This window comes from Taurulus bubalis, assembly GCF_910589615.1.
Source record: "Taurulus bubalis genome assembly, chromosome: 7".
Classification (NCBI taxonomy): domain Eukaryota; kingdom Metazoa; phylum Chordata; class Actinopteri; order Perciformes; family Cottidae; genus Taurulus; species Taurulus bubalis.
Window position 1 is genome coordinate 21229751 of NC_136595.1, and position 23254 is coordinate 21253004.

At 42.6% G+C, this 23254-nt stretch overlaps 1 protein-coding gene across 1 annotated transcript in view; it reads left to right on the top strand.

Annotated features, from left to right (window-relative positions):
- Positions 1–2495: 2495 nt before the first annotated feature.
- Positions 2496–23254, top strand: part of tle5 (TLE family member 5, transcriptional modulator) — a gene marked incomplete at its 3' end in the record, with an annotated part of 33474 nt that continues 12715 nt past the window's right edge. The window contains exons 1-3 of the mRNA XM_079220410.1: positions 2496–2528; positions 17327–17415; positions 21726–21789. Coding sequence (XP_079076536.1) covers positions 2502–2528; positions 17327–17415; positions 21726–21789 — 180 coding nt within the window. The 5' untranslated portion in view covers positions 2496–2501. The remainder of the gene's footprint in view (positions 2529–17326; positions 17416–21725; positions 21790–23254) is intronic.

The following is a 23254-nucleotide window of genomic DNA, read 5'->3' on the forward strand; positions in this document are numbered from 1 at the left end:
GCTTATGCTTGAGATCCATTCTGATTAGAGGGATGGACATACAGTGATATTAAAAGCTCTCTTTGCATCTTTTATTTTGTTTCTTTTGTAAGGTTGACACACCTTAACACGTGTATTTAGGACCACTTAAGATGACAGACTTTTTTAAAAGAGTAAAAAATAAACTGTGTAGTGGTGTACAAATTGAAAGTAATGTATTTTTGTTTGATTTTTTTTTTTTTCTTTTTTAAGTATACCAAATGTAAATTATGTACAATGTGTGCCAATCCCCTTTCTTTGTAAAGCCAGACTCTTAACAAGTGCCAATGTTGTGAAAAGTCAGAGGGCCTGTGAATTTCATGGTCCAGTTTTTAAAAGAAATAAACACTTAAGTATGTGATTAATTAACTAAAAAAAAGGACAATTTTATTCTATATTTAAGATTATTGATGAACTGCTGTTTTTAAAGATAAATGTCATTTTAATTGCATGTGTTTGTCAGGTTAGGGAGGGAGTGGGTGGGTGAGATACTGTATTCATGCAACACCCTCGTGCAAAGGGTCCTAATGGTTATTGATTTACAGTATTTTAGCCATATTTCTCTTTTGTATGTTTCATTTCAACCACTGTTGCCTGAACCTCATTCAAACATGAAAATGATTTTCATAGCCTTCTCCTTTAAATGTTTTAAATTGGAATAAAGTATGTTCCTATACTCTCTCATTGCTTCCTTGTACATTTTCTTTGGAGTGAGAACGTGTTTTTTATTTTTACATATTGCGATTTGAAGGATTATACCATTTTTACATCAACTACAAGTTGTGTATACTTTACATAACTGCCACAATTGTTCAGACCACTCTTTCATTTTTAATCAGAATCTTTCGGTTAAACATTGTACTGAAAAGAATGGAACATAATGTTCCATTCTTTTCAGTACAATGTTTAAATTAGGACTTATCACTTGAAATGTGCACATATTCTGGTTTGGTTCCCTGTAGCAGCAAATGTGATTGTCCAGTCTTTGAAAAACAGTGAATTCCTGCTTGTAAATTAATGTGAACCTCAATTATTAAGGTTTCATCACTGACGGAAAAATACAATTACAGGTGTAGCGAGAATAATTAAGTTATTGGAAAAGATCTTAAAGCAATTTCAATCAAAATACAGGGTTTAGAGCATTAATATTGAGGCAAACAACTATTTGCTGTGTAAATATTCGATTTTTTTTTTTAAATAGAACATTTTACAGAGCTTCTAAGTATTTCAAAAATTCTGACTACGGTCAAATAATGATATGACAAATATAAATGTTGTATACTGAAAACTGCATCCTTTTATGCATGCAATATTGATTTGATTAATTACATTTGTTTGTGTCCATTCTGTGAGGTGGCTGAGTCATTTACAGCCATAGACCTAACAGGTTATATTTATATACTGATACTTCTTTACACCATGACACTACACACACATCACGCCTCCAGTGACGTGAGGCTGTGTGGCGACCTGTCCACGCGAGGCGCTCGTGGCCCAGACATCAGCCAGCTGACGGCGTAGATCTGCGGCGTGTAGATCTGCGCTCCCCCGCTCGTCTACCCGCCGTGTTTCTGTGTGGGGCGTTCAGCTCTCTACCCTCCAGCTCCGGGAATTGGACTGACTTTCTAGCTCCACTGTCGCTGACAAATCCGCTGGTTCTCCTGCGACTCCTCAGATAAAACGTTCAGAGTTTAACTGAAGCCCGAACCGCTTAATTTGAAGTTGATTTGCCGTCTGAGCGACAACCCGGAATTTTGTTTTCCTCGTCCTGCCGACTCGCGCGACTTCTTTGTAGCCGTTGGACGGAACGGGGTTTCAACTTAAAACGAACCCGCAGACATTTTGTTATTTCTGAGAATTACAGCGGTTTTTTTTTTCCTCCTACTTTTTTTCATAAGCGTACTCGCGGCTGGTCGAAAGAGCGAGCGAACTGAAAAGCTTTTTTTTTAAAGGACCACCACAAAAGCGAAAGAGGACACCATTTCTCTCCCTTGCTCACTAAGCTAAATCCAAACACCGCTGTGTGCGTAACGTTTTTTCTTTTTTTTTAATTTACATGCGTTGAGCTCGCATCGCTGCCGCTCGTGCGTTGAAGCGGAAGGCTTTGCAACTGCGATGGATCATTTTGACTGACAGCTTTTGAAGAATTAGCTAGCTTAGCCAGCGAGGAGCACTTGGTGGCGGTTTCCTGTTCACAGACGCAGTAAATACGGGACAGGTACAAGCCGAATGGTCTTGCATCACCTCAGACGAGACACCGACTCTTTCACCTCGCGAACGACGGCAAAGTGCATCACTTATATTCGGCTTCATTTTTTTTTCGGGGGGGGGTCGCTAGCTCCCGTTAGCTAGTCATCCTGCTAACGCTGGACGGCTCCTGTGTTCGGCTAGCTTTGGACAAAGGACCAACGCAAGGAGACATATAAACACGGGGCACTCAGTTGATCGTGTTAAGGAAGGAAAGCAACAAACAAGGAATTGACATGATGTTTCCACAATCAAGACACTCAGTAAGTGGTTTTTAATTTTTAATTTTTAAATTGATTTTTTCCTCCAGAATTTAGATACTTCCTCCAGTAACCACCAACTGATTTACCCAGGCAGGTTAGCTAGGTAGGGACATTATGCATGCGAGTTGTTTAGTAATTTAATTAGAGGTTTTATAATAAACTGTTTTTTGGGGTGTGGGGGGGCAGTAGTCACGTTGTTTTATAACTGCAGTGTTTAGTTATGGTAAGTTCTCTAGAAGATGTGTTTGTTGGGGATTAGAGAGACACGATGGGAGAAACCCCCGTTTTATATTTAGGGTTTAAACTTTTTTTTTTTTCAGATGATGGTAACCTCCAAATCAAACAACTCTAATGAATGCTGTCATATTTCACAGCTATATGAATTTTACACCCTGGTGTCAGTGTATTTTCAATGGGGCTGCCTTCTCTGAAATGCCATAACCACACAGACAGACAGACACACACACACACACACACACACACACATATATATATATATATATATATATATATATATATATATATATATATATATATATATATATTACGGTTTTGGCTGTGGTTTATTGTAATTACCAAAATACAAATGATGTTGTCACTGTCATCGTGTGGTTATTGTACCACTCACAAAACTGTGATGTGCAGGTGGGTGTTTGTATGATTGTAAAAAAAGCACACACATCTCCTCAATTCCCCTAAATCTCAAGTTCCCATGGTAACAGATTTTAAGTCCAGGGCATGTATGTCTCAGTGATGAAGACTCTGAGGCCATTGGTCAAACATTTATGTTAAGTGACTAGAAATATCCAGTTGTGTCAGTACAGCTCTGGCGTTGTGATGAAAATAATGTGTTTTTCTGGCCAACTCAATTGGCAAGAAACTTGTCTGAAACGGAAATTTGGTGACATACCTGTATTTCCACCTCCCTAGTTTTGGCTGCCATTTCACCTTTCCCTCACAAGGGCAAATCTAACAAAAAGGCATTTGTGTCGGCCCGGCGCAGGTTAACACAACAGCGAGAAGACTGTTCTGTTGCCAGGGGCTGTGCCCTCTGCTTCTCCCTGGCAACGTCTTGTCACCACCACAAGTACTTTAGCTGCTCAAAGCGGAAGAGTTGTTTGCCGAAGCTGGAACCTGAATGTCTTTTGTGACTTGAATGGGTTTGCCCTTTGGCGGTCAGTGTGTGTGGCAGCCTGATTGTGGCACTGCTGCTGATGCGTTCCAGGAGCTGATTGATGTGTGTTCCCAGTCCAGGGCGCAGAATGTGAGGATTTGGGAACCTCTGGCCCGGCTTGTCAAATGAGTGAAATCCTGTATAAGCTGTGTTTTCTACCTAGTTCAACGTCAGTGTTCTGAAACTGATGATCTAAAAAGATCTCTTTTTTTCTACGATTTCAATTTCAAATAAAAAAAAAACTACTTTGGGCTGTGTTCTCAGCAAACATATCCTCAATATAATATGTTACTCTATTAAATTAAATCTTATCACGGCTCTGTTTTAGTTGAAATGGGAAAAGATACATTTGGGATATAAAAGCCTTCCTACTTCTGCTCAAACTCAACAGTGACCATTTCACATAAGCAATCGGTTACATGCTTTGAACAGTAAGAATAGATTTCTTTTTGGTTGTGTTTTAGTCCATGTCACAGTATTTGTAATGTATTCGACACACTGAATGCGGTGTGACACAAAGTTAAAAGCATTATGGGATAGCAGGTAAAAATAACAAGGCAAAATTCAGTTGGAAGGTTTGGTAATGATTTGCAGAAAGTTTTTTTTTTTTAAATGTAGTGGAAAAGGAAGTTCAGTCTCTATTATTAATTTCAGGGAATCACTGGAGTGAGATTCCACTTTAGAGCCCACGTTTCTCCACCCTCCTTCCTCTGGTTTAAGAGGTGGTGCAGTCAGCTCCTGATGGGGTGAGAACTCAGTCAGCTTCTCCAAGGTGAGAGAGGCTTGGCCACTCCCGCCTGCATTCCTGTCTGATAGGAGGTTATTGTTTTAATCCAATTGAGTGCCCTTATCCTGCTTGATTTGAGTATTAAGACCCAACACACATAATTAAAAATGGGGTTGGGGAATTTAAGATGTCTGTTCAGTCGTTCTGCAGCTGCTTTGGTCTCAACATGTTCCAACAAGCCATTTCCAACCCTCCACACGTATACCTGTATACCCCCCCCCCCACAAATCTACTGTAGCTTTAAACATAAATATACCGTGCACGCACACCCACACACGTCTTCCCCCTTCAATTCCTCTTCTTCCTCAGCTGCAGCTGCTGTCACAGGGGCCCGAAGATGGGGAGAATGTGTGACACTCGTATAGATATGAGTGTCAAAGATAAGGAGCTGGAGGATGAGAGAATAACAGCACCGCCTCATAATAACAGATGATGGATCTCTCAAACTTACTCAGTCAGCACAGAATCTGCTTTCCCCCTATTTTCCTTTGTTCTCTCTGTAGTAACATTAGTGTTAAACTTATATATATATATATATATATATATATATATATATATATATATATATATATCTCTCTCTCTCTCTCTCTCTCTCTCTCTCTCTCTAATAAAAGACTTATATTTCCACCAGGTTATGCACAATCAAGGATTCGCTCATGTGTGATGCGTCTAATTTAAAGCAGCAGAGGAAGCTGTATTGGCGCTAGTGGGGATGTGTGGTCACATTGTATTACAATAATGTTAAGGCGTTTCCTGTGTGAATCATAGAAGACGTTCCCTTTGCCTGACCACTTAAGGCAATTAACCGTATTTTGTTAATATCAACTGTATGTAATCTGCCTCATGGCGTTTAGCGGACTCATGTAGAATAAGAGAAATATGTTTCTGTCTCACACTGGGTCATGCCATGTTTCCCCATTTGTATTGTAGCTACATTCTTTCCAGAGATGCTCATTACGGGTTCAGTGTCCTCTTCCTCAGGCTGACATTTTGTTTGTTGTATTGGGTACATATCGTGTGCTCAAACCTAATAGTCATGCCTAGTGGAAGTGCTTACTTTTTTTATTTGCCAGGATTTGTAAAAAAAACAAACTGTTAACATGACGAAATCGCAATATCGTTATTTTATCTCGAAAGCAAAAACTATAAGCAATGAATTCAGACTTAAGTTTATTTTAGATAGGTGTCCCATTTAGACACGGTAGACCACGTGTTACGAAGGATTTGTGTGTCTTTTAAGTCAATGGGTGCATTTTAATCCACTGTCGCCGGTTACGGGCACAGTTCATTGGTTTAATAGGAAAAAGCCTCATTTGATAGCGGCACAGTGCCTGACCCAGTTGATAGCATTTGCCATATTGTTTGGGTGTTGATTAATCCTAATGCAGCTTCAATAAAGCTGGCTGCGGCGTGAAAGTGGAGCAACAGAAAGGCCCGGTGCCAAAGCCGGAGAGTAGCGCAAGTAATATGGAGGCAAAATCTCTCCAGTCCCCTGAGCCCATGCTCCACTGTAGAGATGGCCACAGGTTGTACACACAGACACACTCCCTCCTCCTCCTGCTTGTCTCCCTTTATCATGCGTTTCCTCCCAGATCTGATGTAGTGGTGGGAGGGTCAGGGGCAGAGGGTGCACAGGCATTATTAAGCCCACTTGAATTAACAGGACAGCCCCCAGCCTTTTCCTCTAAAGCCTCCAGCTGGGGGGAGCTTAATCCCCATGGTCCCCTGTCTCGCCCATTAAACAAACTCCCCCCACCACCCCTTCTCTGTCGCTCCGCTGCACACACACACATACACACACACACACACACACACACACACACACTCACAAACGCGTGTGTGTGAGCAACAAGCTAGGCTGTGTGTGTTTGTCGGTGGGGGGTATTAGACATTGAAGCGCGCACACGCATTCGCACACAGAAGAAAGCACGAGCGCAGCATCGAACATACACTTTAGCTCTCTTCTCTGCTGGTAATTATCGCTCTAGTACATGCAAAGAAATAAAAGGATTTTTCCCTTTCACTCATCAACAGCAAGGACACGCACACACATACGGACATTCTTCCCAGCCTCAAGGGTCTTATCTGCTTTTTGTATCTGGGGAACAAATTGAATGTGGGGCTTGACACACGCAGACCAGCAGATGTCTGGGTCGTTAAGGTTAGGCCAGCTGATTAGCATGACAAACAGAGCCCCGCAGAGCCCCCAAAGACCCCCACCCTGCAGGAGGCCCTGCTGTTGAGTGGTCGAGTCGAGGCCATGGGTCACAGGTGATGTTGATTTTTGTGAAGGGCCACAGTGGATGATTGTCAAATTGCTTTGGGGTTGGTTGAAAGAGAGGGGTGTAGACCGGTGCAGCCCTTCTCTTCTTGAACACACACATACTGACTTGGACTCAAGTAGGCAGAGAAGTTACATTTGAATACACATTCAAACACACTGACTTATACCCCTTCATGCAGAAGACCGGTGTACCCTTGTATGCACACTTTCTATTTAAATAGTTTTTTTTAAGGCCGTTTGTGCCTTTTTACTCGATGGCGCCAGTAGAGAGATGATGGGGAAACGTGGGAGAGAGAGAGATTCAACAAGGGTCTCCCAGCTGGACTAACCGGGGATGTGATTTGCAGTTGTCATCTTAACCCCATAAACACAGGGTGCCCCAGGTATATGCACTTTCAACCTGTGTGACTCCATACATGAGACTGTTGTCACAGGTAATCACTAGCTGGGCTTCCGCTACTGTAACTACGATTACAGTGGGGCGTTTTGGTTAGGAACAAAGCTCACCAGCGACAGCTGTTGGATAAAATGTGATCGCACAATAGAAAAACAGCAGGTGTAATTTCAGTGTTCATTCTCCTTAGAATTTAACTATCACAAGCACATGTTGCCTCACAAGCGTAGCTAGCTATTCAAACATCTAGAAGCCACAGAGGCTAGCAAGAAGTTAATGTAATGCAGAAAATGGAAAGGTATAATGACAGAGAAAACAAGACTGTTGGGAATATCAACATTTTCCTCAGACATGATTAAAAAAAACTAAAATAATAATATACTTGCTTATTGTGCGCAAAATATGAACTTCCATGGCCTCCGCTATTTCTGTCAATGTCAGCAAACACGTCGCAACTCAAAAAACATTTGATTTACGTGGTTGTGAATACCTCAAAAGGCTGAGGGAGTCATATGGACTGTTCTTGGAAAGACACAAAACAAAACATAATTTGGTGACGGGAATAGACAATTTCAACGAAATTCCATTGCTAGGCAACAGCTTGGGTCCATGTTACTTCCTGTTAATTGATGTGCACTGCAACCAAGAAATACCTAAAAGAAGGAAAGGTAGTTTAGTCACTGACCTTGCATTGGTCCTAAGCTGGTATTATTTTTGTAATAGAGAATATTTGTATATAATTAACCAACCCTCAAACTATTCATGTTTTTTTTTATTAATGTTCAGGATGGCTAATATTACTAGACTATTTTCACGCGCGCGCATTCTTTGCACCATCCCTTTGGCGTTCACAGCATACACCAGAGCAGCTTCTGGCTTGGAGGAAATACTGGTTCAAGGCGACAGAAAACATGTCACCACTCTATGAAGGATTCAGTCCCTGCTGGGCCAATCAGTTACACAACTTTCACCTGTGGTTATTTGTTTTGTTGGACAAAAATAGCTATTAAAATAAAATAATGCATATAGACTCAATAAAATCGTAATCAAATCATTTACAGATTAAAAGACCACATAACCAAGCTGTGGCATATTCATAAGGCGCCGGCAAGGCCAAGGGAATACAAGACTGCTTAGTGCGTGGTTTATTGGTGTCATGAGAAAAAAAACATACTATGTAAAATAACCAAGAACTTTGTCAACATTAATGTTGCCATGTAATGAGAAACCCTGCTTTTCCCTTTCATATTGATTCAAATGTTATATCTCTGCCTCGGTCGTTTATCCTTACACAAAGTACCGCAGTGATCAGAAAGAACGTGAAATATAAATAAAATCAGATGTGACCTGAGTTGAACCATGTTTTTGGTTTAGCTATTGATGTAAATATATGTGTGTTTCTGTGGCTTTTATGGACGCATGTGTGCGTGTACACGTCACTGAAGAATGTTGTGCATGAAGAGAAAAAAGTAGAATGTTAATGAGTTTGTGCTTGTGTGTTTACGTACACGCTCCCACACGCAGTCAAGAGCTCATCGGGGGGGTGGGGGTGTTTTTTGTTTTTTTTGTGTGTGGGAGTGAAGATGGGGGTGTGTGTGGAATGAAGCGGCTGCATCAGTATTCAGCAGTGGCTCCCTGCGAGGAGTGTGTGGGAGGTGGGAAGGAGGGAGGGAGGGAGGGAGGGAGGTTGGTGGTGGGTGGGTGGGGCAGCCCTTCCTCAGAGCAGAACGGTGCGATGGGCTGGAACAAAGCGGCACAACGGGGGGCTGCCGCGGCCCGCCTCGTCCAGGGCCCCTAGACCTGCCAAAACGCAAGGCGTTGCACCAGTTCCGACAAGAGAATTAGCTGCTCTGTTTGTGTGCCTCAGAGCAGGAAGGCCCCGACTGAAACAATGTGCCACCTCGTCTCCACCAAGATCTCAGCCAGACACCATGAGGGTTCACAGCAAGGCAAAGAAAACCTCCCTCGTTCAGGGGGGTGAGGACAGACGTCCACTTTGAGACAGCACTGGTTTCTATGGTGTTGTATTCACACTGCATGTTGGCAGGTATTGTCACCACCCTGCTGTGTGGTCGGTGCCCTGCTAGTCCTGAGTGCAAGCGGTCCCATCCTTATTAAACATGCTTGATATTTGCAACGGGACACCCTGGTAACTGTGCCACTCAGGCTAATTACTTCTCTTTTTTTTTTTTTGCTAAGGGGTATTCAAATTGGAAATAGAAGGTTAAAAAACAACAACACCACGTAGGGGTCGCATTTGCTTGGGCGTGTTGCTACAGGTACTTGTAAGAATGCAGTGTCCAGGAAGTCCATATTTAGCAATAGATTTAAGAATTGGCGAACACCGAAACGGAAACACTGCACAGCGGTATACGATACTACAAGACATTTTACAACTGGAATGTCACCATTAATCCCTTTTTGTAAAAAGCGTTTGAGAGAGAGAGAGAGAAATAGTAGAATTACACCGTTCATGTCACAAAGTGTTCTACCAGAATATATTGATTTGGCCAATGCAGGGGCTTGCTGGATGAAATGGCAGTGTTATTGCAAAAGTGTTGTCTTTGTCTATATACTGAAAGGCCTGCTGTCATAGAGAGAGGGACGCGCTAATTATTAAAAGTTTAAATCTTTACTTTCTCACCTCTGCACTCCTGGCAAACTGCCCGAAGTGGACTTGGTTGTTGGGTTGTCGGTTTCAACAAAGTGTCGGCCCATTCGTCCACCTTCCAGTGAAGGGAAAAGCACGCTAAAGCCTCAACACACAGTGAGCACCCTATAACTACTACAATTTAAACTGGAACTTTAGTGCGGGCGTCGAGCAGATGAAACGGAAGTTCCCTGGTGTCAGCCACATGCCGGCACTCCAGCTTTCTGCTTTCATTGTTCACTTATTTGTTGCGAACTTTGGGACTAATCTTCCTTCCCTGCCTCCATGTCTTCCCTTCTTCCCGGCTGTTGTAAGTAATAACCTTGGTTTTTACAAGCAGGCATCAATCATCCGCACAACCGTACTGGGTGTAATCTTAAAGCCTCCCTTCTGCGAGGCTGGCTTTAATCTCAGCCATGGTCTCCAAACCTACAGCCCTGTCGGCCTCACCACTTTCCCCACTCTTGACAAATTGCCCATTTCCCTTGGCTTTGCAATCTCTGCACTATTTTCCTGTGCGTGTTGTGTTACAGTATGCGGGCCCCCACCTTGTTTTGTGTGTGTGTGTGTGTGTGTGTGTGTGTGTGTGTGTGTGTGTGTGTGTGTGTGTGGGGGTAAAGTTTATGACATTTCCGCGTGTCTGTGTTTGCAGGGCAGTGTGCCTTAAGTGTCACGTTTGTGTGTGTTGGTACTGCGCGCTTGACTGGCCTTGCGCAGGGGGGTCAAGAAGACGGTCCTGCAGAGTGGGGAGGGAGACCGCGCCAAGCCTATGTTTGCAAGGGCACTTCACTCGAAGTGATAAACGTAGAATAATCCTCTTTAAAGCGTCTTAACGAGGTCAAATCTGTTGGGCTGAAGGGGGGGAGGTGTGTCTAAGTGTGTGTGTGTGTGTGTGTGGGTAGTTGGGATAACGCCGTAGAAATGGGGGTAAGCCTTGGCTTGGTTCGTGAGAGATAATAATCAAAATCAAATTCCTGGCCCAAACAGGATTAGGCTCTCCCTGCGCTCTAAAGCCCCTGTCCAGAGCGGCTGAAGACACAATCCTATTCCTCAGCTTCCTCTGATACACATACACACACACACACACACACACACATACACACACACACACACTGAGCAGCTAACGTAGCAAGGCGCACTTGGCCCAGACAGAGTTGGCCGGGTAGAGCTTGGCCGCGGGCCAGTTAGCCCTGTCCCTCTCTCAGATCACTGGGCACATACGCTTTAGTCCAAACACTAATCTGGGATATTTAGATGGAATTGTTTGGTTGCGGCTATTCTTAGACGGAGGATGTGATCTTGTTTGGTGCTGGTGTATTAGCAAAAGGCTTAAGCCCTCAACGTCTGGCTCGGTAAATCATGTCATGATGGATTTTTGCTGAGCGGTTTGCCCACATGTTAAACACATACCCCACATGTTGGAGTCACCAATACACAGAGACAGACATAAGTATTTCCTTCAGTAGGGTGTCTGCTACACGTAGACTCTTATTTTAGAGGAAATGAGCCCAGAATTGATGGGAGTATCTTGATATGGTTTACAGAGTTCGGTTGAATTACTCTCACCCTATCTAAACACCACTTTCTGGACCTGCTTTCAGCCCTTTTAACAAAAGTATTTGTCTAAACAACTCACCTCTAGGCTTGAATTTACTCCTTTTAATTTCTAACCTCTCCACCAAACTCAAAAAGACAAATGATTATTTTGCTTTCAACAGCAATACTTTCCCTTCTTCTCGGTCATTGCGTTATCTTTGAATAGTAATGTGTCTGGGTCTGAGATGGACAGAGGAGGTAGATGGCTCAAATGGCATCCATGGGACTGTTTCTATGGAGCAAACGGACAGCCTGGCGTTGAGAAATAGGCCAACCCTGTGTAGATCTTCGGCATTCATTTAAAAGTGGGAGAGAGAGAGAGATAACATCCAGTCATTAGTGAGTGATTACAATGCCACGGCCCTATCCCTGCACCCAACACACAAACACACATACACCACACTCCAACTGAGACGTAAACAGCCAGGCAGGGCTCCAGGAAATACAATCCCCACACTGCCGCAACCCTCAGGCAGGATTTATACTGAGGAGGATGTTTTCCAATGCATCCTGCTGTTATTGTCTGTGTGTATTGCAATTGTCTGTGTGCTCTGCTTGCGTCTAAATACTCCACTGGATGTATGTACTGTATTCATGTATTGTGTGTGTGTGTGTGTGTGTGTGTGTGTGTGTGCCCCCCCCCCCCCTCCTCCCCCAAATCTACATCCCTTCCCATCGCCATTGTCGACTGATCTATGGAGCAGAAACAGCCTTAGCCTGATTCTTATTTAAAATAGACATTATGTTTCACAGTAGATTTCACATGGATTGGACCAGATGATGAGGCCAGGAAGGGTGGGTGGGGGTGTTATGAGTGGGCTTTGGGTTGGTGGGTGGGGGATGGGGGTGGGGCAGCAATTTCCTGAAACGATGAATCCCATTTATTCGCTGAAGACTGTCTCAATTGCCTCACCAGCGCACAAAGCTTTTTAATGCTTTAATTACGTCTCAAAGGAGCAGGGCAGAATCAAATTAGAGATTGTCCTACATTTTGTGTGTGTGAGATTTTGCATTTGAGCAAGAGTGTGTGTGTGTGTGTGTGTGTGTGGGCTGTTGTATCCGTGTGTATGATTCATGGCAGTGAATATTTGTTCCTTTTGGCAGCCAAGAATCATACATATAGGTTTATCACACCCCACACACAGATGCGCACACACACACCTATTCAATGTTGAGGCTCTCTGTTTTACACACACATCTTTCTCTGTCACATTCACACTGTCTTGGCTATTCCTCTGTAACGCAAACAAAAGGCTGCACACAAACACACACGTTAGCCTAGCCTCTCGCTTGCAGAAACACATTTTTACTTACACGGCGTGTAGGCACCTTTTTTTTTTTTGTCACAGCAGATGGCACGTGTCACAATATTACGGCAGTATTTCATTAACATTATGGGCATCCATCTGTTGTGGGCTCTCAGGCCCCCACATAGCACCTTGTTTTGGTCACTGACGGAGAGAGGGATAATAAACATTGTTAGCTGTGTATATTGCGTGGAGCCAGGATAGGCCCGCATAGTCTGGTTGCGGAGTGGCAAACATATCAGGACAGCTCTGTGAGAATCGTCCTTCAGACTCCTGGTCTTTACTGAATGTTTTATCCAGGATTTAGGCAGCTTTGTGATGACCTTGATTTAATAGTAAACTGTACATCATTAGCAAAACAACACAATCTCATATGACTGTTCCAATACTTGTGTCTCTGGCATATCTTATTTATATGTATGTATGTATGTATGTATGTATGTATGTATTTTAATATTAAATTGTTGCGGTTCCCTTCCCGTCCTGTTAGCAGGGTTGTAAACTAGCAGGTTTGTAAGCTAGCGTGTACATTAACATCACCTCCAGCTATGCTTTCAAATTATTATCAGTATGGCCACATTTAATCTGTGGTCAGAAAATACATACTTTTTTTCTGATCAATGTTTGAAATCTTTGAAGCATTTCAAGTAGAAGGTGAAGTGTGACAGTTATCTTGTTGCCCCAAGCAACCAGATGCCGACTACTGTCAACTACGTTTTTTAAGACTGGTTGCAACCATTACACCCGCGTTAATAAAAAAAAAAGCCCGAAAACCATTTCATATACAACATATGTTTGACTATATATTCGTGTTTACGTCACTACACTTATACATGGAGTGTATTAGTACTTTGTCCACAGGAATATTACCATTAGCCCCAGAGACCGGTCGGCTTAATGCCACTCCAGAGGAGGACAGAATCTGTTTGTTGTGAATGCTCGGGGAAATTGAGAATGAGGTGCACTTTTTTTGTTTTACTGTCCCATCTACGAGGACATAAGAGATATATTCTTTCATAAAATTACTTCCTTTTATGTTTATTTCTTTTCGCTGGAAGACGATGCAAAACTTGAGTTTTGCTTCAGGAAAGGAACCTTTTTTTGTAGCAGATTTTATTTGCCAAGCCAGGAGAGAAGCAGAATATTTTCTTAAGATCAGGCGAAGGTGAAGTAACCTGTAATTTCATAATTGAAGTAACAGGCCAGTCCTCCAAAAGTCCAAATGTATTAAACAATTCACATGTTTTATCTAATGGAAATATCCTGCTCCAAACAATAGTTGTTGGCAATCGCATAGTCAAAAAACGGGTTGCTTTCTGCCATACGGTACACAAAGAGTGGTACGTTCATTTAAAATTGAAAGTTCTTGCTCTCCTTCTCTTGCTCTCCTTTCCCTTGTTGTCTTCTGTCTGTTTTCCCTTGTCTCCCTCTGTATTCCCAGTGGAACAGGTTGCCCAACCTGGGGCTATTGACCAAGAGAGACTTTGGTATTTTAAACGTTTGCATACTGCGCTACACAGGAAGGAAATCGGATCTAGGGCAACAACTTTACCCTCAGGCACAGGGGGGGGTAACCTGTAGGCAGACACACACACACACAAAAATACACTCGGTGTGTTGAGAAACCATACGAGTACATGGAAACGGTTACTGCAGTGTGAGTTACATGGTTGCCTGTAGCTAAGTGCCTTTTGTTGACACAGGCTCTGTGTGGTACAGACCCATATATCCGAGCTGTTGTTTGCCGAGTTCGGTCCATGCCATACCGGCCGAAGTGATAATGGAAAAGGTTATTCTGCTTTACAGTCGGTGCTTCTGTCTCAGAGTATCGGCTTTGTTTGTGTGGATTGGGGCTTCTGTGTGAGGCGGATGCATGATAATGTGAGCACCTCTCATGACATTTGAAAGCGTAATGGCTGAGGTCACTGGGCTTGTCACTGTTTTGTGTGAATGTATGTTTGTTTTTGTTTTTTAGCTATCTGTCTCTCTCTTCCAACCTTTAATGCATCTTGTAACATAATCTAAACTATTACATTTGATGTACAAACCGATATATTATCAATAGTATATGTATTTTCCCCAGACTGCTTCACAAAGAATTCATCCCCAACCCTAAACCCTGTTGGAGCAAAGCACTGTCTACTGAGCCAGAAAGCAAAAACTAATTCATCCTTTGAAGTAAGCAGGTTCATTCCTGCAACCTGAAGCAATCCTGTTGCTTAGCATATTCTCTGGCCATGGTTCTGTGAATGCGAAGCAGCCTATTTGTAGTTAAAAATGAAGCTGAGCGACATGCTGTGGGGAGCAGGGTACAAAGACAGGTCATTCCTAACAGCGGCAGGCTAGCTTCCCGTAAGTGCAGCAATCAGATTTCTGATGGCGTTTTATGCCTGCGCGATCGTAGTGGGAAAATGTCGATTCTTTTTTTTTTTTGTGTGTGTTTTTTTTCTTCTTCTTCCTCTTTCCCCACCTGACCCATTATGCAGCTTGCTGAGAAATAATGAGATTTTGTCCCTATTTGGGTTTGATGCTGGCTGTGCTCTAACACACAACCAGGCCATCCACTGCTGCCTGGGGAATGTAGTGTGGACAGAATTACAATAAGGGCTAATGGCAACATCCAGGCTAGGTGACCGAGCGATGGTGTAACTCACTCTGTGAGGCCCAAACCAAGTCTTTCTGACATGACGAGAGTGTCATTTGGTGTACAGTTTTATCCAATGTGCCTTTCAGTGAACACTCAAAGTTTGGAAGGCCAAATTATGAAATGAACCACTAACCCTCAGTAGGCTAGTGCTGTGTTACACAGGACATTGGACACCATGCACTCGCAAAATAATCAAGTTTGATTATATTCAATTACAATTTTGATTAATTAATGTCCAAACTGTCTTCTTGATTAATTGATAATAGTCAATAAAATGGAAGGACATTCTGAAAAGTGCTTCCCATAATTTGGTAATGTCTTCAAATGTGTTGTTTTTCCAACCAACAGACCAAAACCCCAAAAATATTCAGTTAGTGCAATTCAAAACTTAGGAAAGCAGCAAATCCTTACTTTGGAGAGGCTGTAATCAGCAAATGTGTGCATTTATTGCTTCAAAAACAATACATTAATACGTTAAGCGACTAATCATTTGATCTGTATGTCCACCCGCTTTTTTCCAGTTTGCTACGTTCAAGTATTGTAGTCATTTATTTTTCTTTGCAGACAGCAAAGAAGAGAGACAAGGAGAGAGGAGTCGAGGCAACAGGCATGTAACAAAATGAGACATCCGTCCTTCGGACGTTGCGTCAATTAAATATGACGTGTGGCACAGCTGCGCCATCTGTCCATTGTTTAGTTATAGCCCACCGCTGTGTTTTATGATCTGTCAGACGAGCATAACAGTGCTCATGACAACTTAAATATTTCATTTTAATTACATTTTACAATTTTGTGTGTATATTCCAGCTGTGTGTCATGCCACTTTCATACGTCATGGGTGCCCATAAAGTCTTCCGCAAAGGATACACCTGTGCTCTGCTCATGGCTCCTCCGGCAAGCCTCCTCTCTCCTCAAAATGCATTTTGGGAATTGAGACGCTTAAGTAGATTTGCGGGTCACAGACAGGAGGAGAGCAGAGATGTGGAGGCACAAAATGGAGAAAAGATCAAATTGGCAGGTGTTGCATTTGTTGTAGTTGTGCTGTGTTGATGATTAGGAAGCAAACCATAGTTTTTGGGTGCATTGTTTCTTTTGATAAGTTTTTTGTTGTACTTGCATTAATATGGAATGGTACCTTACATTTACTCCACTTATGCTTCAAAACAAGGACATCTATGAGTGAACAGTTGAGTGTGATGGCGCAATGTAGGAATTTAAGAGACTTTTTATTTGGAGCTAAATCTTTTCAAAACATCCAAAGACTCAACGGCAATTTCATTACAAGAGAAATGTCTAAATGTGTGTTACCATCATTATTTATACTAGAAAGATGTACTCCAGAATGAGCATGTAGGTTTACTTAACCCTAACTGAATTATGAAATAACAGTAAGGAATGTTGGAATAATAAAACACATTGGATTATAACTTAAATGGACTGTTACAGCTCGCAACATATGCTTTTGTTCGTTATGTCCGTGGGTAATAGCTCTCCAGGTGGCTTCTGCACTGTTAAGTCTCTGCTGGAGCCAGAGCAAGGACAGGACGAGTCTGGGTTATGTCTATAGAAGGTTAAATAGGGGTGTGTCGACATCCATTTATGGCTAATTATGTCTGTGTGTGGGTTAGGCTTGTGTGCAGGCTCATAATTTCACAGTAATTGAGATATATAACAGAATAGTGCATACGCAAGGGTATAAAAATTTGTCCCGACACAATGGTTTGCTTTTGTGCATGTACAGTTTTAGTCTTGAATCAACACAGGGATTCAAGCATTTGGGCCCTTGTATGTGGAAACATACTTGCTAACCGGTTTCCTCGTAATATCGTAGCCGTTAAACTGCGTCAAATTGAAAACTGCTTGATTTCATGTTTTTAATCATTTCTCTCCCTCTTTCTCATCTTTGTCTTTTCACTCGATTTTGACTTTGTTTTTGACTCGTATTTTTCTCTTTGGCAGGCTTCATCGCAGCAGCTGAAATTCACAACCTCTGACTCCTGTGACAGGATCAAGGATGAGTTCCAGTTCCTCCAAGCACAATACCACAGGTAAGAACAGAAACACTTGCACATGCACACAGATACGCAAAGGCACACAAATACAAAGGAGAAGCAGTTCTTTGAAATATGTAGCGTATCTCCAGGCTATACATGTATCACTTAGTGTTTTCCTTTATGGCACACATTTTTGAAGCGGTAGCCACGATGTTAAATTGCAGATCTGAGCTGCAGTATTGCTGCCGTATCTTAGGTTTTAATGCGAATGTATGGCTTTGTTCAACACTTAATTTCACATAATGTTGTCCCATACACTTGTAAACTGTCCTGTGTTTTAATTTAACAGATATTTCCTAGGAAGTTACCTGGAAAGAAATCTAGAATTTTACACGCATTATAGGTCAAATAGAGACTGTGTTCACTTTGCACTTTCAATTAATAAATTCCTATTAGATGCTAAGCCACTGTTACTTTTGGTCAGTGCACAGTAGATCAGATTAACACGTAAAACGGTGCATTTGTCTACAGGCAAGCACAAAACTCAACATCTTCATATTTACTTTATTTAAAATGTAGCAGGTGTTTCAAGAAAATTCCTCTGGACATCAATAGTTGCTTATTAACTCGACACTAATAAACAACTAAAGTAAATGTAAGAGGACTCTCTGTCTTTATTTACCCAATTTGTATCCCAAATTGTTTTAGTTCTTCCCAAAAAACTTAACATTTTGCTGGAGATTGATGGACATAGCAGTCAGCTGTGATAAAATGAAGGCGTCTGCCATTGTTCCACTATTCCTCAACTCCACCACCACACTGCACACCGAGGCAACATCCTTTATTGACTCATACCTAAATCAATCTCGTTTACCCTTGCCCATTGATCGTGCTTTACTGCTTAAATACCGCTACAGTGCCAGTAGTCTGAGGCACTTCCAAAGTGCCTAGTTTGACCTCAACTGATCTGTTTGATAGCAGTTTTAAAGAGGGGGGACGCCACAGGGTCTGCATCTCTGCGAGAGATCCTCTCTTTGTGAGAGGGGAGTCTTTGAAGCCCGCCTTCCTTCCTGAGGAGGTTGTTTTGTTCCTCTGTACCAAGAACCTTCCAGAGGCTTGCCTCTGCCGGTTACAGAGACGAGCGAAGGCAGATGAAAGCCTGACAAATTGTCTGCAAAATTCCTGCTCTGGTCTGATCGCTCTTGTTTGCGGAGGATTCTGAAGCAGCAATAACACCCGATGCGTCTTTTTTTTCTCGCCTTTGGTTTTTGTAATTCCCACAACGATGAGCAGCACCGTTTAACCCTCTTCAGAGAGCCAGGGCGCAGTTGAAAGAATACCTTTTTTGTCTGAGCATACAGAACATGCATACAGTGCCTATTGACTCAGGAGGGGGGCTTGGGAGGGGTGAGGCGCTTGGGAGACACAGACGAGGCTTTGTAGCGCTTTGCTGCTGTGCCGTGCTTGTCTGTTGCCGAAGCCTTTAAAAGGCAAATGTACCGCAGGCGATCCCCCGGGTATAGTAGCAAGCATTGTAGCTGTCGCTGTCTTCCTCCGCCCACCCCCTCCTCCTCTTCTCCCACCTCCCCTCCACTCCCCTCGTTCACATGCATAAATAGATCAGGGAATACATAAATCAAAATAAAGATGACAGCAGGAGCGATTTAGAGACGGAAGAATCGGCAATAAAACTCCATCAAAGTGTCGTTTGAGAGCAGCGGTGCAGGCCCGGGGGCTGCTGAGCACCAATCAGAGGAGGCGCAAAGCCAATCCCAGGTAGGCTGGCAGCGGGAGGCCTGTCGTCATGACAACCCACCACACAGCCTACGCATGTACACGGGGATAGCAGGAAGGGTTTTATGTAGGAGAGAAGGGGAGGCTGCTTATCCACACACAAGAATAGGTGGCAGAAAGAATTTGCCCATCAACCCCGACAAAGAAGCACACACCCCATGACTGTTGATCAAGTTGAGTATCGGTCAAGCGTACACGATCATCTTGTAAAGTGCTCCCATCGTAGACTGTATGTAAAGATGGACATGGTCAACATGCCCACTCAAGTTAAAACCGCTTGATTGCCCCGAGATAGTAAAAACAAAAGGCATCTGGTGTATTACTGTTAGGCAGAACAGTAATGGCATGATTTAAAATTGTCCATAACTTTTTTCTGCATTTGAAGATCATTTTGAATAAGGATGATGGCATATGAGGCCATTGCTTGACCTCATTACATTTTAGAGGGAAGAAAAACAACCTCTGAGACTTTTGTGATGGTAATTGATCACAGTGAATGAGTGACTGACAGAACACATCAGGATGCTGATATTAGGCTGTTAACTTTTGCATTTGAAAAGAGGGTCTGTGTATTGAGTGAACTGAAAAATGAGGGTTTTTGGGAGCACCTTGAGTGCTCAGGAGTCCTGTAATGACCCAGAATGTGACTGTGTGCTCTTTTTCTGAAATAAATATTTCAAGCAAAAGTTTCTAAACTGGGGTGGCATGGTGGGACTGTCAACATGCAGAAAGTATTCCCTACAGCCGCGTCTTTTCTGAATGGAGTTTGGAGGGATTCCTGGGTTCTCTGATAAATTGTCCTGTGAATATGTTGTTAGCCCACAACATGTCCCCAATACATGCTGAATAGGCTCTATTCCCTCTGCAGAGATAGAACGTGGATGAATTCATTATTTCAGTATGCTGCGAACAACAAATAAGACAAAATAAATACCAGTAGACAGAGTTTGACCACTTTAAAAAGTTTGGCACTCAATGTCCTTAAGCCTTAAATTATTTTGAATTGAAGTTTTTCAATGTGGACCGCAACAGAGATATTTTTTTTTCCAGAAAGCAGTTATCCACTCCATTTAAAACTCAAAAAACCTTCCACACAGGTTTTCTCCAGAAAAATTGGACAAGTAGAATTTAAGCCAAAGAACAGCCCATCAGCAATTATAGTTAAATAAGACATATTCCAACTATATACTATGTAGTACATAGTTGCTTTTGTTTAAATTCTGAGTGACAAAAAAATGGTTTTAGTAAAAACGGCGTATGCAAAAGTAGCCGATGAAAGTATAGCACATCATAAAAACTCCTCCACTTTAATTTACTGTCGCCTAGATCTTTTATGGTTACTTTGATGTTCAGTTACAGATTTATTTGTTAATTACTTTGAGTTTCAGGTTCAGTTACAGATTTATAGAGGCTATATATTGCGGTTCCCCTCGGTTATTCAGATTGATTGTTATATCGTCTTTTGACGGTTGTTAAACTTATACTGACGGATATGTAAAGCATAAGCACAAGCATGAACTCAACTCTTTTAATATCAAATAAGATACTTATTTATAGATCTTTCAGTTCTAATGTCCGTCATCATGTCCAATAAACCACGATGAACACTCAACCAAAACTGAAGTTAACCACAGCCAACACTGCAGCTGCTGCGATAATTATAGAAGAAGCACAATACTGTGTGTATGCGTGAGCTCACATTATTGGCCCCGTGTAACACCGTGTTCAGTCTGCCAGTTAAGACTAACAGCGATGAAGATTCAGGCAGCGCTCGCTGTAATCGAGCTGTCATTCCCGCAGACAGCTGAGAAGAACATCCCAGCATAAATATACACACCATCAAACAGGTTTCAGACTTATCCTAAATCTGAAACTATCCACCGTGTGCCTGCGCATATCTTTATTTGATCGGAGTCTTATCCTGTCCTCACATCGGATGATGCCTTCTGAGACTGGCACGTCGTAACTGGCTGCTTCAGTCAAAAGGCATAGAGGGGAATTTTTTTTTTCTTCCCCTCTGTCTTTTTCATTTGACGATCTGGGTGACTTGTTGACGCGTCCTCCTTTGTCCTGTCGCCTCGCGTGACATCAGCGCTGACATGATTACAGCTAATGGCTGTCACAGGGACTGGGTCGCAGGAAACGCTCCCAACACTATATTTAGACTTTTTTACTTCACTGCCTCTTCTCTGATTTAGAAAGCAGACATTTTGGCTCGACACCATATCTGGCGTTCAGTTTGACCTCCTCCTCTCAATTGACACCTTGTCAAGCTCGGTGAAACCGCTGCCACCGACTAGTAAAGGTGTGCATGATGACGGCGCTAATGATGATGATGGAGACGGTGATGGGGATAGAGATGATAATGGTAGCCGAGATGATGACAATGGAGGATGGTGCTGATGATGAAGGTGGGAGGCAGTGATGAGGGTTGAAGTGATGATAAAAGTGATGACAGTGCCGTTGGTGATGATGATGAAGGGGATAGAAGTCACCTGGTGTCAGCACTTTAGAGAGAACACTGTCGAGCTTACTAACCTACTCTGACTCTGCTCTCCCTCTCTCCCCAGTTTGAAGCTTGAGTGTGACAAGTTGGCCAGTGAGAAGTCAGAGATGCAGCGCCATTATATCATGGTGAGTGAAGCTCTGTGTGTGTGTGTGTGTCTGTGTTTTGCACCAGAGGTGATGGTTTGTCATCTTTCTACTGTGTTTGACCAATGTAATATTTGATTCTTACATAAAGATGTTGTTTATATTCAAATAAATTATCTACTGTTCTTATCTTCTCACGCTCTCTTTTAATTAATACTCTTTTAAGTGCTCTTTCAGTGCAATTGCTCTCTAATGTCTCTTTTCTTGCTGTCATTTTTATAGCGTTGGCCATCTGTTCTATGTACTCGCTCAAATTGCAAACACTAAGACAATTGCTTAGATCTTGGAATGCCAAGACGCTGGTAAACACAAGTCAGACTGGTCAGGAAACACGAGCTGGCAATCTTGTATGTTTTAAATTTAAAGGGCCAGTGTATAGCATTTTTTTAGGTTCTGTCAGCAGAAATGGAATATGATATTATGTTTCCATTAGTGTTTACTCACCTGGATCGTAGAATCGTTGTTTTTGTTCGCTTAATGAGCCCCTCATGTCTACATAGACCTCACCCCCTCACAGACTCTGCCATGTTGCATCGCCATGTTTCTACAGTAGCCCAGAATGAACAAAACCACCATAAACCGGCTCTCGAGAGATCATTTTGCATTTTCACATTACCTAAGGCCCACACTGCAGTACCGTGAACCACAGAGTGCAAAACCGTGGTACCACCAGTCGCCGTCTGACTTTGCTGGCTCCAAAAGTTGTGTTATTTTTGCCACGGATGGCTTCTGAGGGACGCAAACAGCAGTCCTCTGCCTTTTTTATATTAATTATGTAATGTGTAATTTACTGGCAACCACTCTCTCGCTTCTTTTGAAGAAGCAGAAGTTTACCGAAGTGTAATGGAGGAAGAGTGCTTACAACACTGAACAGGTGCAGAGCTTTTGAAATGAGCAGCCTAGGCAGTTGCCTTAATTGAAGGCCTCTAGTGTCTGTAAGCGGCACTGTGGTCTCACAGCCTCTAGCAGGCCAAAGAAATCATGAGTGGTGTCCGTCAGGAGCAAAGAAGGAAGTCAGGTGACTTTATTATAGTGCCACAAAGGGATGAGGTCTGGGAATTAAAACTCTGCAATTGTTGAAAAGATATTGAATAAAAGACCAGAAGCAAATCATTCCTATTTCAAACCTCTTCTGCATATCAGCTGCCATCTATTTGAGCATAGCTAAAAAGTTCTGTCAGGACGAGTGCACCCTAAAAAGCACCTGAGCAGACACCGAAACCTGCTGAATCAGGAACTGCCCTATTCTGCCTCTGACTTGCTGGTACTCGTTTCCTCCATTGGTTGCCTTTGTCATAGTTGAGAAGGAAAAATATTGGTGAACTTGCAAAATAGATGGCACAGATAACAGTAGAGGAGGAGAATGACGCATGAATTGTTAGACCAATGATGGGCGTGTACACACATTCTCCATCGGGTGAGTCAGACGCCAGGCTGGTTTCTTACT